Below are 17,297 nucleotides of genomic sequence, written 5' to 3'. Positions count from 1 at the left end.
ACCTGGCTCAGTGTGGGAACCTGGCTCAGTGTGGGAACCTGGCTCAGTGTGGTCACCTGGCTCAGTGTGGTAACCTGGCTCAGTGTGGTAACCTGGCTCAGTGTGGTAACGTGGCTCAGTGTTGTAACCAGGCTCCATTCCCCCTAGCCTCAAAGACTTGCCTTCTCAAACCACACCTGACAAGTGGAGGCAATTGCAGAAACTGCATGGACACAGTTGAGTGCTGCATGGTGTAATATTGACCACATCAATTCAGGCTCCTCATATCCAGAGTAATCAAGGGGCCAAGGAAAGGGTTTGGAACAAGTCCATATGTACAGTAGTTTATATTCTGGTCTGAATCTAGCATGGACTTATCCTCTGTTCTGGCCATGCATAATGCCTTGCCTGACTGTAACAGGAGCATATTGTAGCCCTCTCATGTACCCATAACACTGTCACTCTGTGATGACGGGGGGCTTTTTAAGGCCCCTCAGCCCAGCCCTCGGCCCCTAATGCTGCTCATTACGGTGACATCTCTCCATGAATAATCATCACTCTCTCTTCTCCAGATAGAGAAGAGAGACAGAACGGGAGAGAGTGATTAAGTGTTTCACTCCACCAACCGTCAATTAGCTTGTCAAAGTCACAAATCTAATCAGCTGCTCATCCCGCTAATGAAAAGAGACCCATCGTCTCTCTCTCTCTCTCTCTCTCTCTCTCTCCCTCTCTCTCTCAATCTCTCTCTCTCTCTCTCTCTCTCTCTCTCTCTCTCTCTCTCTCTCTCCCGCTCTTTCTCTCCTCCCTGCTAGATGGAAAAGATCCATAATGCATTGCAGTGTCTGTTAATTGCATGCATTGTGATGCAGTAGATTGTTCCCACAGGGTTTCCCTATTCCATCACCACATCAGCAGGGGACAGACTCTATTATTTCACGACCAGTGGCAGTTAAATGATGTACTGTCTATTATGAACGGCGGCCGAACCAGTCATGCAGTGAGATAACACTGCCCCTCCCTCCACTTTATTTTCCCTTTGGCTGGCGGTTACCTTTTCAGCGTCTGTAATTGGATAGCACCGTATCCGTATAGCAACACCAACCCACTGACCTCATCAGTATAGTTTGTACCAAGGGTCTGGCGTACCTGATAACTCACTGTATTCTGATCATGCCTTGATGTACGTAGATAGGGATATAAGCTAAGTTGTCAGTATTCACAATTGTCCCTAAAAACTTACCTATATAGATATGGATTGCCACAAGACGCTGTTTCTCTCTATCTCTCTCTCACACACACACACACACACACACACACACACACACACACACACACACACACACACACACACACACTTTGGCGACTGTACCTCCATTCCCCTGAGAGGGGTCCTAGCCTGTCAGTGAGGAATGACCTCCACAGAGCATTAATAATGAGACCTCTAACCCCAGTGGGAGATCACTGTTTGGCAGGAAAGAATGACACAGCACAAAGCTATTAATGATAGCTCTACCTCCCCATTGGGACCTGAAGGTGCTTAATTTGGCATAGATGGATTGGAGGTCCTGGACAGTGTCCATTTCATACATTCAGCAGCTGGCCTCTGGGACAGATACTATTAGGGGCCAACACTAATCAATCTGTTAAAACATTGATAGATGTCTGAAGTGTTCTGCACCAGTGGAACATCTAACAGATCAATATATTAGGACGGTGATGAAAATAACTGTTTTGACACCTCCCAACTCTCCTTTATGAGTTAGTCATGTTGTGTGTAGACCAACTCTCCTTTATGAGTTAGTCATGCTGTGTGTAGACCAACTCTCCTTTATGAGTTAGTCATGCTGTCTAGACCAACTCTCCTTTATGAGTTAGTCATGCTGTGTGTAGACCAACTCTCCTTTATGAGTTAGTCATGCTGTCTAGACCAACTCTCCTTTATGAGTTAGTCATGTTGTGTGTAGACCAACTCTCCTTTATGAGTTAGTCATGCTGTGTGTAGACCAACTCTCCTTTATGAGTTAGTCATGCTGTCTAGACCAACTCTCCTTTATGAGTTAGTCATGCTGTCTAGACCAACTGTCCTTTATGAGTTAGTCATGCTGTGTCTAGACCAACTCTCCTTTATGAGTTAGTCATGCTGTGTGTAGACTGTTCAATAGACTAGAAATAGAAGATCCTGTCTTGACCCCCTCGTGTATTTCTCTAACCTCTCCATTTTTATTTTTACTGCTCTCTCTGTTTCTCTTCTTTCTTTCTTTCTTTCTTTCTCTCTCACTCACTCACTCACTCTGACCCAAACACTGGGTTGCACACACCTAATCCCTCATATCAGATCTGCCCGGGCATTGCCTTGGCAGCGAGCCGCGGCTGGCGTGATGACCTCACCCGGCCAAAACAGGGCGAACGCTGGGAATAGCTTAATCTAATTGGCTGGCAGCGGATCGGCGTTATCGCGCGCCATTGGGGAGCTTCCTCATGACAGCAATGCTGAGTGGGTTTTTAATCAGGGCCGGTTAACAAGCCCTCTAACTAAGACCCTACACACCGCCCTGGAGATAGCACTGTACTGCTTCTGATCCAGATTAAGGCTGTGTCCCAGATGCTACTCCCTACATAATGCACTACTTTTGACCAAAGCCCTGATCAAAAGTAGTGCACTATATAGGGAATAGTGTCAGGGTGACGTGTATGCGGTAAACGAAGTCAAGCGCAGGACACCGAGCTACTGGCAGACATACTTTACTGTACACAGTAAATCAAAGTACAAAAACCCAAAACCTCCTAACAGGGAGGAACAATAACTCGCACAACACAGCTACTGCCGACCTAACGAAAAACAATCACACACAATAACCAATGAGAGACAGGGGGTTATAAAGGGAATACAATCCAACATAATGGGAAACAGGTGTAAACAATAAAGACCAAACAAGACAAACACCGAAACATCGATCGGTAGCAGCTAGTACTCCGGGGACGACGAACGCCGAAGCCTGCCCGAGCAAGGAGGAGGAGCAGCCTCGGCTGAATCCGTGACAAATAGGGTGCCATTTGGGACGCAGCCCAGACCCTTGTGTTTTACACCAAAGTCAGATGAATTAGGAATAGAGGAGAGGGGGTTTCATGGTTTCATGCTCAATGCGTGGTGGAGATTTTAACGCACTGCATTATGGGCCTTCTGACTAATTGGGAATTAGCTGTATGGAGAGACAGACAGCTGCTGTCATTAATAGAGTTATCAGCAAGGCAGTGTCATTCATAAAGATTTATGAAACTAGGTTTTTGTCTATAAGGCTAATAACGGCCCTGCTGCTAAACACCATCATAAGCAATTGGATCATGAATCTCCTCTCCCCTGTAACTATTACCCAGGTCAGGTCGTTGCTGCAAATGAGAATAGGATCTCAGTCAACTGGTGAAGTAAACTTAGGAAGTTGGCGTCACGACGCTAAGCTATCAGCCTGTCTCTTGTTGTTAATAATAAGCATTCCTGTTTTGTCTATGTTTTTCCCAGATCACTCCACTGCGGGGGCCTCGGGAAGGGGGCACCCTGGTAACCATCCGGGGGGAGAACCTGGGCCTGGACTTCAGTGAGATCCAGGGGAACGTCAGGGTGGCCGAGGTGGACTGTACCCCCGTCCGCGAGGGATACATCCCCGCAGAACAGTGAGTACACGGTCACGGTCATTCCAAATAATGGGATGACCACAGACCACAGTGCATCCTCTTAGACATAAGGTCATCTGAGTCATACTCAGTCACTACTGAATCACGGTCACGTTCTCTCTGACCGCACCTCAACCACACCTCAACCACAGAACAACCCCTCAGGCATATGGTCATCTGATTCAGTGTATGATTCTGATGGAGTGTGACTGGGCGGTGACTTAACCAATAAACAGAAACACCAAGGTGTCCTGTACAGTCAGCCACTAAGCTACCAGAGTAAGTGGAGAGGGTTGGTGAGTGGAGAGGGTTGGTGAGTGGAGAGGGTTGGTGAGTGGAGAGGGTTGGTGAGTGGAGAGGGTTGGTGGAAGGTCAAAGTCACATCTCAAAGTTGGCATTTAGATTCTGATGTGTTTGGACAAGAGAAAGGCCAACTCAGACCATAACAGACCACGCTAATCAAGATTTCATTCACACACACATGCACACACACATGCACACACACACACCCTTATCAAGTGAGCTCTCCATTGAACTCCACTAGACAGTTTGCTGCAGTGCTGTTGTGTGACTTCGTTCAGCCGTGCAGATTTTAAACCATCCAGCAGAGAGGGGCTTTAGAAGAACCCACCTAATCCCAGGTTAAGACTTGAATATAATAATGTGTTATCTGGCAGGGATTTGAAGGCCCCATGCTGCCAAAAACTCCATTCTTATTCATATGACCTTAAAAAGCCTTCCTCCTCTATTCACTACCTCAGTATTCACTACCTCAGCGTTCCTATAGAGAAGGGCTGGGATTATTTTTTTGTAAGTGTAAAGAGCTAGGTTTGGTGAGAAGCCGCTTTAAACACTTTCAACAGTTTGAGTTCATTTGATGTGTGGCACTGACCTGTCATTTTATTAAAGGTGTGGATTAGACTTTGTCCAATTTTTCTACCAAAATGTCTATTCTGTATTAAAATCATGGGAATGAGAAAGAGGAAATTAAGCAATACAGTGTGTGTGTGTGCGCGCATGCGTGCGTGCGTGTCTGTGCATAACTGCATTGTAGAAGCATAATGAATCATCAACACTTCCTCCTGTTTGTAGGATAGTGTGTGAGATGGCGGTGGCAACGCAGAGCCAGTTCGCCAACTACGTGGAGGTGTGTGTGGGGGGGGTGGGGGTCAGAGAGTGTCCAAAGGAGTTCAGGGCCATATCCTCCAAGTACTACTACTTCGTGGTGAGTAATATCTCTCAGACCAACATATACTGTAGAGGCAGGAAGTATGTGTCTGGCACATGAAGAGAACATACTGTATATTTTTATAATTTTTTAAAAATAACATACAGGAGTTTTGTCATGGTTGGAAAAAGTCATTATAGAATATAGATTATAGAATGTATGTAGTTCACTTAGTTGTGATCTAGCAATCCCTAGGCTATGTAATTGATTCAATTCTGACATTGTATTCTATGTAGACTGTGTTGTTTGTTTGTCTCATTGTGTCATATGAGCTGTACTCAGCACCTCCCTACATACAACACTAGTGTGAGACTTCTTAATGACTCCAGGGTGAAAATGGACCAAGAATGGCCATAAAAGCTGCTTTTTACACACACACACTTCGCACTCTGCCCGTGTACCCACTTTATCAAACATTAAGAGCATGTCTCTCACCCAATGAAATACAGCCTAATCGTTACCATTATGTGCATGTTTTATGCAGCGTTATCAATTTAACACACATACATTAAGGGGAGCTTTATTTCTTAACAGGCCCATATAACAGGATTACATGATGTTAGGTTAGATGTCGTACTATGAAAATAAACTGATTATGAGATTATTATGAGATTACGACGGAGCAAATTAATTGGAGTGAGATTTATACTAGTTCCTGTTCTGTTCTCTCACTGCGATGTGATTGGTTGACATTATGTTTATCGACGCATCTGATTGGACAATCTTTGACCTTTGATCCCTAGGTCCCCAGACTGATCCGCCTGAAGCCTAGCCGAGGGCCCATCTCCGGGGGAACCATCGTCAACATCACCGGTAGCAACCTGGACGCCGGGAGCAACGTGTCCATCATGTTCAAAGACCAGAAGTGCACCTATCACAGGTGGGCAGGCGGGAGGGGCCAATCACATTATCTATCACAACTATCTCTGAGTCTGATCTGTCCGTCACTCAAGAGCGGATCAGGGGCATTGATTTTTGTAAGGAGGGAGAGAGCGAGAGAGAGCGAGAGAGAGAGAGAGGGGGGGGACGGACCTTTGGCCAATCAGATGATCTATCCCATCTATTCACATCTATCTCTGAGTCTGATCTTCTGTCACTCAAGAGGTGATCAGCTGTGTCTGTTGTCATCCTCTGGCCCTGTGGTGAAAAACCATAGCGACATAGAGACTTCTGAAAGACTTCCTGATCCCTAATCAATAACGTCTATAAAAATCAGACCATCACAACCCCCAATAAAGGTAAAGGATGAGATCACCTGCTGGCTGCCTGACAGAGGGATGTCTTGAGGACATTCCTAAAGTTAAAAAAGTGGCTTTGATTCTACTGTTGAGGCTCGTTGTTGATTTGAAGCAGGATTCTGTGAAGTTTTCATATGAATACCTCATGACATTTCCCCTTTATTGTTATATATTAGATGCTTAGTAGTCAAGCCCATTATCATAACATAAGCTATATTGTAGCATAAGTTGGATTTGGTTATAGTTGTACTTTAAGGTAGTATTATGGCAGACCGGTGAGACCATGGAGGTCAAATACTTCTCTCTCTCTCTGCCATAGGAGGGGCGGCCAGTGGATCACGTGTCGCTCCCACGCCTCGCTGCAGGGCTATGGAAACGTCAGTGTGTCAGTGACGGTGGACAAGGCCCGGATCCAGAAAGACTTGAAGTTTGAGTACGTGGAGGACCCCACTATCATCAAGCTGGAACCCGAGTGGAGCATCTTCAGGTAAGACGACAGGGGAGCAGGAAATGGGACCATTCGGCCAATTAGAAAAGCAAATCATAACCCAGGATAGTGGACTGTGAGGGTGATTAGCACCAATCAGAAAGGAACATCCTAAGGGCTTCGTGAGAGTTTGATCAGATGCTGCCATTTGCTTCTGGATTATTTAATGTTCATACTAGTGTTGTCACAATACCAGAATTTGGACCTTGATTAATACCCAATTCATGTGTGTTACTGAACTGTGATTGAAGGTACTGAGAAAGTGTGAGTGTGTGACCAAGTAGGGCATGGTGGTGCCTCTCCCTCTCTCCCCTCTCTCTACCACAGTGGGCACACACCTGTGACCGTGACCGGCACCAACCTGGACATCATACAGAGCCCCCTTATCAGAGCCAAGTACAACGGTCGAGAGACGGTCAACGTGAGTAGAACCCTCAACCCCTCACCCCGGACATGGTCAATGAGAGGTCAAAGACACCTCTAACCAACGGTCAACAGCCTCAACCCTTATACACTGGAAACCAATGAAAATCCTCCAGATATGTTATCCAAGTCTGGAACGGATAGCGGTGTATGGCCAAGAAATGCACTCATACAACAGAGAGACAAAGATGTTATATTACAGTAGATCCCAATAACAGAGAAAGCCCTGTTTCCCTGTATCCCCCCACCCCAGACAGAAAGCCCTGTTTCCCTGTATCCCTCCATCCCAGAAAGAAATTATGTTTCCCTGTATCCCTCCACCCTAGAAGAAAATGTTGTTTCCCTGTATCCCTCCACCCCAGACAGAAAGCCCTGTTTCGCTGTATCCCTCCACCCCAGACAGAAATCCCTGTTTCCCTGTATCCCTCCACCCCAGACAGAAAGCCCTGTTCCCCTGTATCCCTCCACCCAGACAGAAAGCCCAGTTTCCCTGGTTCTCTCCACCACAGACAGAAAGCCTTGATTTCCTGTATCCCTCCACCCCGACAGAAAAAAAAAGAAAATGAGTTTCGACACGAGGTATACCATACAGAAACCAAACTATCAGATTCCCCCTCCCACAGACTGGAACCACACAGTACCCATGGGAGTTCTCTAACCAGCCCTGAGATCTGATCTGAGATCTGATTGAAAGACATGGGGAGAGACAAAAGGCAGTAATGCTATCTTCCTGGCCCATCGAAGAGACCGCCACCGTTCTGCAGCTGTGCTCCTATAGGATAAGCTTAGGGAGCCATTGTTGCTCCAAGTACAGACGGCCGCACTTCAAAAGCCCCCTTGAATCAAAATCCGGCATATTCGCCAAGTTAATTTGCCACGTCCCAGTTTCTCATTTTCGGCTATGATCTTTGCAACAATTTGATACTGCCTGGGCGATATATATAAATAACCATGTCTGTTTTGAAAATACTATCTGAACAATTCTCTCTCTCAGACACACACACACACACAGCGTTCTCTGCAGTTACAGACGTGTGATGTAGGCGCCGACACCAGGTCAGCTACACCCCACAAGGTTTGTCAGTTTTGATGTACCGCCGTCGTGAGGAACCAATTAAAATGACAGGTTTTGCTCAGAGGGGGATTTGTTTGAGTGGGGGACCATGTAGCAGAGGATACAGTGGAGATGTGAAATGCCTCAGAGCTTCTCCAGGTGGTGATGTTTTGCTAGAGGCCCTCGGCGTGTGTTCTGCCACCTACCACACTGTTGATTTTCTCCAAGTCGTGACATGAGACTGAATATTGAAGGGTGCAGCAATGACAGTGACAGATTGTCAATGATTGTCACCAATCTTTGTTTTTAATGCAGGGAGAGACATGAGTGAAAGGGAAAGAGAGACAGAGGAAGTGTGAGCTAGAGACAAAGTGAGAGAGCGAGAGAGAGAGAGAGAGAGAGAGAGAGAGAGAGAGAGAGAGAGAGAGAGAGAGAGAGAGAGAGAGAGAGAGAGAGAGAGAGAGAGAGAGAGAGAGAGAGAGAGAGAGAGAGAGAGAGAGAGAGAGAGAGAGAGAGAGAGAGAGAGAGAGAGAGAGAGAGAGAGAGAGAGAGAGAGTGAGAGAGAGAGAGCAAGACAGAGAGCAAGACAGAGATAGAGAGTATGAGAGAGATGGTAGGACAGAGAATGAGGAAGTAGGCTAGAGAGAGATAATAAGTAGAGAGATACAGAGAGAGAGATACAGAGAGAGATACAGAGAGAGATATATAGTGAGCCAGAGAGAGAGATACAGAGAGAGAGATACAGAGAGAGTGAGTGATTGAGCCAGAGATAGAGATACAGAGATACAGAGAGAGAGCTGAAAGAGAGAGCGAGAGAAAGAGAGCTGAAAGAGAGAGAGCGAGAGAAAGCTGAAAGAGAGAGAGAGTGAGAGAGGAGTCTTTTTCTAGGGATATGAAGGTGAACGTGGGCTAGTTATCTCCCAGTGAGTCAGCACCATCACACCGGAACAGATCAAAGGCCCATTGTGCTGAGGAAAGAGACACCACTCTAACCGTTTCACTGATTTAGGCCTCCTTTGAGGGGAATACTCAGATGTGTCTGCATTCAGTAGGTGTTGAATAGATTAGATGCCACCTCTTCCAGGGCTGTGATATGAAAGGGACCGTAATGACTGTAGACTGACTGTAGACCTGCTGTGGTTGGCTTCGGGAGATCTGTCTACAAGGGCCTGTTAGGTAAAGTTGTTTCACACCGACTTCTATGTACTGAGAAGTGAATGTAGTGAAGCCCAGAGCCATGTATTTAGCACAGGAGGTTAGTGGCACCTTAATTGGGGAGGAAGGGCTCGCGGTAATGACTGGAGCAGAATCAGTGGAATGGTGTCAAATACATCAAACACAGGGTTCCCAGGTGTTTGATGCCATTCTATTTGCTCCATTCCGGCCATTATTATGAGCCGTCCTCCCCTCAGCAGCCACCTGTGGTATTTAGTACATAGTAAAACATGGCTCTGGTCTAGCCTAACTAGGAACAGTACTGAATATGAGTTGTAAAGCGTGCCGAGAGCATACATAGATACAATCACACACTCGGCTAATGCATTTCAGAGGTTGTTTTCAATCGAATGAAAATAACCTTTTTGATGCTATTCCCAATGACTTTACCACGCCTCTGACCATGTATCAAACACTAACATAACATCTTTATCATAGGTAGAACTGATGGAGTTATGTCGCACATGCAGCTAACAAAAACATATGGAAATGTCTGCTCTACCCAAAATTACAACCAAATTATTGCAGCATTACCACAAAAAATGGAAGAGGAAAGTGGAAGGGGGAAAAAGTAAGGAACTTGTCTGTCGGCCCTGCATTAAAGGCCATAATTGGTTAAAGAAAATTGTGATAAATCAAAAGGTATACCAGTTTCATTTAAGGACCAAAGGATTGACAGCCGACCCATATAAATTAGATTGCAAAATAGTTGGGAAGAGATTATTGACGTACCGATTCCATGGCAAATGGTTTATGAACTGTTACGCAAAACGACGCCGGATTCAAAATGTATAATTTTTCAATTTAAATGATTATACAAAATTCTTGCAACCAATAGAATGATATTTATATGGGGGACACAATCTTCCCAGCTCTGCAGATTTTGCTGCGAAGAGACAGAATCACTAGATCATTTGTCTTGATACTGTCCATTTGTAGCTTATTTTTGGTCACAGGTCCAGGAATGGCTGGAGGATTGCAATATTTACCTGGAGCTAACCCTGCAGATAGCACTACTGGGTGATCTGAAAAGTCATAGTCAATCGATCAATAATATAATAATAATTTTAGCAAAATTGTTTATTTTCAATTTACAATCTGTAGAAACAATGAGAATAGAAGGGTTCAGAACCTTTGTGAAACATCACAGTACAGTTGAGAAATATATGGCAAGTAGAAATCCAATATGGATGGTGTTAAGAGATGGGAGGGGTTGAATGGAGCTGAAAGTTGGGACTATTAACAACTAATAACAACAAAATAACTACTGTAAAACATACTGTGTCCATAACAAGTATATAGGTTGAGAACTTTTGTGAAAGAGCACAGTTTGGGGGATATGGCATGTAGAGGCAAATGGATGGACATCATGAAAATGATTGGAGAGGTTGAGGATGTTCAGGAGTAAAAACAAACAAAATATAATTATTGTAAAATTGACTGTGTCCATAAACTGTATATAGTATGTATAAGCTGGAAGTAGAGGCCTAAGCGTTGTCGTTCACTAGTTTACTCCAATTAGGGGAGGGGTGGTGGGGTTGGAAAGTAATAAAGGATTTTTTTTTTTTAAGGATATGTATATATATATGTGTATGTATATGTATTTATATGTATGTATGTGTAGGTATAAAAAAAAACCATATGGGGGATTGGAAGTGATGCATAGATATCATCCTGACAAATTTACCCTCTAAATACACCTCTGCTGTCTTCAACCAGGATCTCAGCGATCACTGCCTCTTTGCCTGAGTCCGTAATGGGTCCGCGGTCAAACGACCACCCCTCAACACTGTCAAACGCTCCCTAAAACACTTCAGTGAGCAGGCCTTGCTAATTGACCTGGCCCGGGTATCCTGGATGGATATTGACCTCATTCCGTCAGTAGAAGATGCCTGGATGTTCTTCAAAAGTGCTTTCCTCTCCATCTTAAATAAGCATGCCCCATTCAAAAAATTCAGAACTAAGAACAAATATAGCCCCTGGTTCACCCCAGACATGACTGCCCTTGGCGTACTGCATTAGCATCGAACAGCCCCCGCGATATGCAACTTTTCAGGTAAGTCAGGAACCAATATACACAAGCAGTTAGGAAAGCAAAGGCTAGCTTTTTCAAACATATATTTGCATCCTGTAGCACTAACTCCAAAAAGTTTTGGGACACTGTAAAGTCCATGGAGAATAAGAGCACCTCCTCCCAGCTACCCACTGCACTGAGGCTAGGAAACACTGTCACCACCGATAAATCTACGATAATCGAGAATTTCAATAAGCATTTTGCTACGGCTGGCCATGCTTTCCACCTGGCTACCCCTACCCCGGCCACGAGCTCTGCACCCTCCGCTGCAACTTGCCCCCCCCCCCGCTTCTCCTTCGCCCAAATTCAGATAGCTGATGTCCTGAAAGAGCTGCTAAATCTGGACCCCTACAAATCAGCTGGGCTAGACAATCTGGACCCTTTCTTTCTAAAATTAGCCGCCGAAATTGTCGCAACCCCTATTACTAGCCTGTTCAACCTCTCTTTCGTATCGTCTGAGATCCCCAGAGATTGGAAAGCTGCCGCGGTCATCCCCCTCTTCAAAGGGGGTGACACTCTAGATCCAAACTGTTACAGAACTATATCCATCCTGCCATGCCTTTCGAAAGTATTTGAAAGCCAAGTTAACAAACAGATCACCGACCATTTCGAATCCCACCGTACCTATACAATCTGGTTTCCGAGCTGGTCATGGGTGCACCTCAGCCACGCTCAAGGTCCTAAACGATATAATAACCGCGATCGATAAAATACAGTACTGTGCAGCCGTCTTCATCGACCTGGCCAAGGCTTTTGACTCTGTCAATCACCGCATTCTTATTGGCAGACTAAATAGCCTTGGTTTCTCAAATGACTGCCTCGCCTGGTTCACCAACTAATTCTCAGATAGAGTTAAATGTGTCAAATCGGAGGGCCTGTTGTCTGGACCTCTGGCAGTCTCTATAGGGGTGCCACAGGGTTCAATTCTCGGGCCAACTCTATTCTCTGTGTATATCAATGATGTCGCTCTTGCTGCTGGTGACTCAGATCCACCTCTATGCAGACGACACCATTTTGTATACATTTTGCCCTTCATTGGACATTGGTTAACAAACCTCCAAATGAGCTTCAATGCCATACGGCACTTCTTCCGTAGCCTCCAACTGCTCTTAAACGTTAGTAAAACCAAATGCATCCTCTTCAATCGAACGCTGCTTGCACCCGCCTGCCGGACTAGAATCACTACTCTCGGCGGGTCTGACTTAGCCTGGACAACTACAAATACCTAGGTGTCTGGTTAGACCATAAACTCTCCTTCCAGACTCACATTTAGCATCTCCATTCCAAAGTTAAATCTAGAATCAGCTTACTATTTCGCAACAAAGCCTCCTTCACTCATGCTGCTAAACATGCCCTCGTAAAACTGACTATCCTACCGATCCTTGACTTCGCGATGCCATTTACAAAATAGCTTCCAACACTCTACTCAGCAAATTGGATGTAGTCTATCACAGTGCCATCCGTTTTGTCACCAAAGCCCCATATACTACACACCATTGTAAATAATAATAATAATAATATGCCATTTAGCAGACGCTTTTATCCAAAGCGACTTACAGTCGTGCGTGCATACATTTTTGTGTATGGGTGGTCCCGGGGATCGAACCCACTACCTTGGCGTTACAAGCGCCGTGCTCTACCAGCTGAGCTACAGAGGACCACATTGTCAGACATTGTGACCTGTACGTTCTCGTTGGCTGGCCCTCACTACATATTCGTCGCCAAACCCACTGGCTCCAGGTCATCTATAAATCACTTCTAGGCAAATCCCCGCCTTATCTTAGATCATTGGTCACCATAGCAACACCCACCCGTAGGATGCGTTCCAGCAGGTATATCTCACTGGTCATCCCCAAAGCCAACATCTCCTTTGGCCGCCATTCCTTCCAGTTCTCTGCTGCAAATGACTGGAACAAACTGCAAAAATCTCTGAAGCTGGAGACACTTATCTCCCTCACTAACTTTAAGCATCAGTTGTCAGAGCAGCTTACCGATCACTGCACCTGTACACAGCCCATCTGTAATTAGCCCACCCAACTACCTCATCCCCATATTGTTATTTACATTGTTATTGATTTTGCTTATTTGCACCCCAGTATCTCTATTTGTACATTATCTTCTGCACATCTATCACTCCAGTGTTAATACTAAATTGTAATTATTTTGCACTATGGCCTAATTATTGCCTTACCTCCATAACTTACTACATGTGCACACACTGTATATAGATTTTCTATTGTGTTATTGACAGTGTCTTCACTGACATTTTCAACATGTCCCTGACTGAGTCTGTAATACCAACATGTTTCAAGCAGACCACCATAGTCCCCGTGCCCAAGAACTCTAAGATAACCTGCCTAAATGACTACCGACCCGTAGCACTGACGTCTGTAGCCATGAAGTGCTTTGAAAGACTGGTCATGGCTCACATCAACAGCATAATCCCAGAAACCCTAGACCCACTCCAATTTGCATACCGCCCCAACAGATCCACAGATGATGCAATCTCTATCGCACTCCACACTGCCCTTTCCCACCTGGACAAGAGGAACACCTACGTGAGAATGCTATTCATTGACTACAGCTCAGCATTCAACACCATAGTGCCCTCTAAGCTCATCACTAAGCTAAGGATCCTGGGACTAAACACCTCCCTCTGCAACTGGATCCTGGACTTCCTGACGGGCCGCCCCCAGGTGGTAAGGGTAGGTAACAACACATCTGCCACACTGATCCTCAACACGGGGGCCCCTCAGGGGTGCGTGCTCAGTCCCCTCCTGTACTCTCTGTTCACCCATGACTGCATGGCCAGGCACGACTCCAACACCATCATTAAGTTTGCCGACGACACAACAGTGGTAGGCCTGATCACCGACAACGATGAGACAGCCTATAGGGAGGAGGTCAGAGATCTGGCCGTGTGGTGCCAGGACAACAACCTCTCCCTCAACGTGACCAAGACAAAGGAGATGATTGTGGACTACAGGAAAAAAAAGAGGACTGAGCACGCCCCCATTCTCATCGACGGGGCTGTAGTGGAACAGGTTGAGAGCTTCAAGTTCCTTGGTGTCCACATCACCAACGAACTATCATGGTCCAAACACACCAAGACAGTCGTGAAGAGGGCACGACAAAGCCTATTCCCCCTCAGGAGACTAAAAAGATTTGGCATGGGTCCTCAGATCCTCAAAAAATTCTACAGCTGCACCATCGAGAGCATCCTGACTGGTTGCATCACCGCCTGGTATGGCAACTGCTTGGCCTCTGACCGCAAGGCACTACAGAGGGTAGTGCGTACGGCCCAGTACATCACTGGGGCAAAGCTCCCTGCCATCCAGGACCTCTATACCAGGCGGTGTCAGAGGAAGGCCCTCAAAATTGTCAAAGACTCCAGCCACCCTAGTCATAGACTGTTCTCTCTGCTACCGCACGGCAAGCGGTACCGGAGTGCCAAGTCTAGGTCCAAAAGACTTCTCAACAGCTTCTAACCCCAAGCCATAAGACTCCTGAACAGCTAATCATGGCTACCCAGACTATTTGCACTGCCCCCCCCACCCCATCCTTTTTACGCTGCTGCTACTCTGTTAAGTATTTATGCATAGTCACTTTAACTCTACCCACATGTACATATTACCTCAACTACCTCAACTAGCCGGTGCCCCCGCACATTGACTATGCAACGGTACCCCCCTGTATATATAGCCTCCCTACTGTCACTTTATTTTACTGTATATATAGCCTCCCTACTGTCACTTTATTTTACTTCTGCTCTTTTTTTCTCAACACTTTTTTGTTGTTGTTTTATTCTTACTTTTTTTGTTTAAAATAAATGCACTGTTGGTTAAGGGCTGTAAGTAAGCATTTCACTGTAATGTCTGCACCTGTTGTATTCGGCGCATGTGACCAATAAAATTTGATTTGATTTGATTTGATTTGACTGTACGTTTTGTTTATTCCATATGTAACTCTGTGTTGTTGTTTTTATCGCACTGCTTTGCTTTATCTTGGCCAGGTCGCAGTTGTAAATGAGAACTTGTTCTCAACTGGTTAAATAAAGGTTAAATAAATAAATATATATTGTTTTTAAATGCAGTCAGATAGATGGAATTTACAATATATCTGCAATATTAAAGCTGATCTACCCCCTAAAATGTTGTTTAAAAAAATTATAATCTAGTGACTAATGCTGGAAATTAGCGCAACCTAAAGCACGGCCCGTCCTATGTGTCAATGTTTTAATGGCATCCGTCCCACTATAAAATAAATATACTATAATTATATAAAATAGCGGCCATACTCATCACCCTGTGCCCTCTCCTCTCTGCCCACAGATATGCCAGGTGTTCAGCCCCATGTCCATGCTGTGCCAGGCCCCAGAGCTGCCCATCAGCCTGGGCAGGCAGAGGGAGGTGCCAGCACGGCCTGATGAGTTTGGCTTCATCCTGGACGACGTGCAGGCCGTGCTGGCCCTCAACAACACGGCGTTCATCTACTACCCCAACCCCGAGTTCGAACCCCTCCATGTGTCCGGGGTGCTGGAGCTCAAGCCTGGCTCACCCATCATACTGAAGGTGAAGGGGGGATTTGATTATCTCTCTCTCTCTCTCTCACTCACTCACTCACCCTCTCACATACACACACATGCATGCATACATACATAACAAACTTCTGCACACAGTTTTGTTACATGTATATATTCTACATAGTCTAGTAATATCAAATGTATGCATAGCATTTTCCAAAAACAATACCTTACCCAGTCCAATATCATGTCCTTCCTGTTTCTCAGGGGCGGAACTTCCTCCCTCCCACCAATACCAATGGCAATAACGGCAAGCTGAACTACACGGTTCTGATTGGTGATAAACCTTGTCTGTTGACCGTGTCAGACAACCAGCTGCTGTGTGAGTCGCCCAACCTGACGGGGCGACACAAAGTCCTGGTGAGTGACACACACACACACACACAGGCACATACACATACACTGGTCCCCATTCCACCCCTCCACCCTCGTGCTGTCCTGGGCCAGGCCCAGACTGTAATCCAATCGGACCCTTGGGTTATACTGTCCACTCTCATCGTTCGAACAGAGAAACAACAAATAACCGTTTCAATAAGAGGGATTAGGCAGACACAAACTCAATAAAGGTTCCATTTGTAGTTCTGAGACGTTTCCTGCTCTGCCACCTGGACCAATGATTGATGGGCAGCAGAAGAAGAGAGAAAGGCCACCAGACGCATTACCGTAAAATAGAGCTAGACAGACATCAAGGCAATATGTCTCTCTCTGCTCTGTTTTATTAGTGTATAACATTGGACCATTCAAGATGCATTTTCTTCCCGCTGATTCACAATTGTCTCATTTCATAAAACCACTTACAGTCGTGGTCAAAAGTTTTGAGAATGACACAAGTATTGGTCTTCACAAAGTTTGCTGCTTCAGTGTTTTTAGATATTTTTGTCAGATGTTACTATGGTATACTGAAGTATAATTACAAGTGTCAAAGGCTTTTATTGACAATTACATTAAGTTCATGCAAAGAGTCAATATTTGCAGTGTTGACCCTTCTTTTTCAAGACCTCTGCAATCCGCCCTGGCATGCTGTCAATTAACTTCTGGGCCACATCCTGACTGATGGCAGCACATTCTTGCATAATCAATGCTTGGAGTTTGTCAGAATTTGTGGGTTTTTGTTTGTCCACCCGCCTCTTGAGGATCGACCACAAGTTCTCAATGGGATTAAGGTCTGGGGAGTTTCCTGGCCATGGACCCAAAATGTCGATGTTTTGTTCCCCAAGCCACTTAGTTATAATTTTTTGCCTTATGGCAAGGTGCTCCATCATGCTGGAAAAGGCATTGGTCGTCACCAAACTGTTCTTGGATGGTTGGGAGAAGTTGCAATGATGACGGCACGTGTTTCCTTGCAGGT

At 45.4% G+C, this 17,297-nt stretch overlaps 1 protein-coding gene across 1 annotated transcript in view; it reads left to right on the top strand.

The window, feature by feature from the left end:
• LOC311126293 (plexin-A4-like) overlaps positions 1 to 17,297 on the top strand; it is a gene marked incomplete at its 5' end in the record, with an annotated part of 53,985 nt that overhangs the window by 11,327 nt on the left and 25,361 nt on the right. The window contains 7 exons of the mRNA XM_084200302.1: positions 3,497 to 3,648; positions 4,741 to 4,873; positions 5,620 to 5,756; positions 6,434 to 6,601; positions 6,929 to 7,022; positions 15,699 to 15,938; positions 16,157 to 16,309. Coding sequence (XP_084056428.1) covers positions 3,497 to 3,648; positions 4,741 to 4,873; positions 5,620 to 5,756; positions 6,434 to 6,601; positions 6,929 to 7,022; positions 15,699 to 15,938; positions 16,157 to 16,309 — 1,077 coding nt within the window. The remainder of the gene's footprint in view (positions 1 to 3,496; positions 3,649 to 4,740; positions 4,874 to 5,619; positions 5,757 to 6,433; positions 6,602 to 6,928; positions 7,023 to 15,698; positions 15,939 to 16,156; positions 16,310 to 17,297) is intronic.

The sequence above is a fragment of the Coregonus lavaretus genome, assembly GCF_964263955.1.
Source record: "Coregonus lavaretus genome assembly, contig: HAP1_SCAFFOLD_2988, whole genome shotgun sequence".
In the NCBI taxonomy this organism is placed as follows: domain Eukaryota; kingdom Metazoa; phylum Chordata; class Actinopteri; order Salmoniformes; family Salmonidae; genus Coregonus; species Coregonus lavaretus.
The sequence above is the reverse complement of the archived record's forward strand: the minus strand, read 5'-3'. Positions and strand labels throughout refer to the sequence as shown.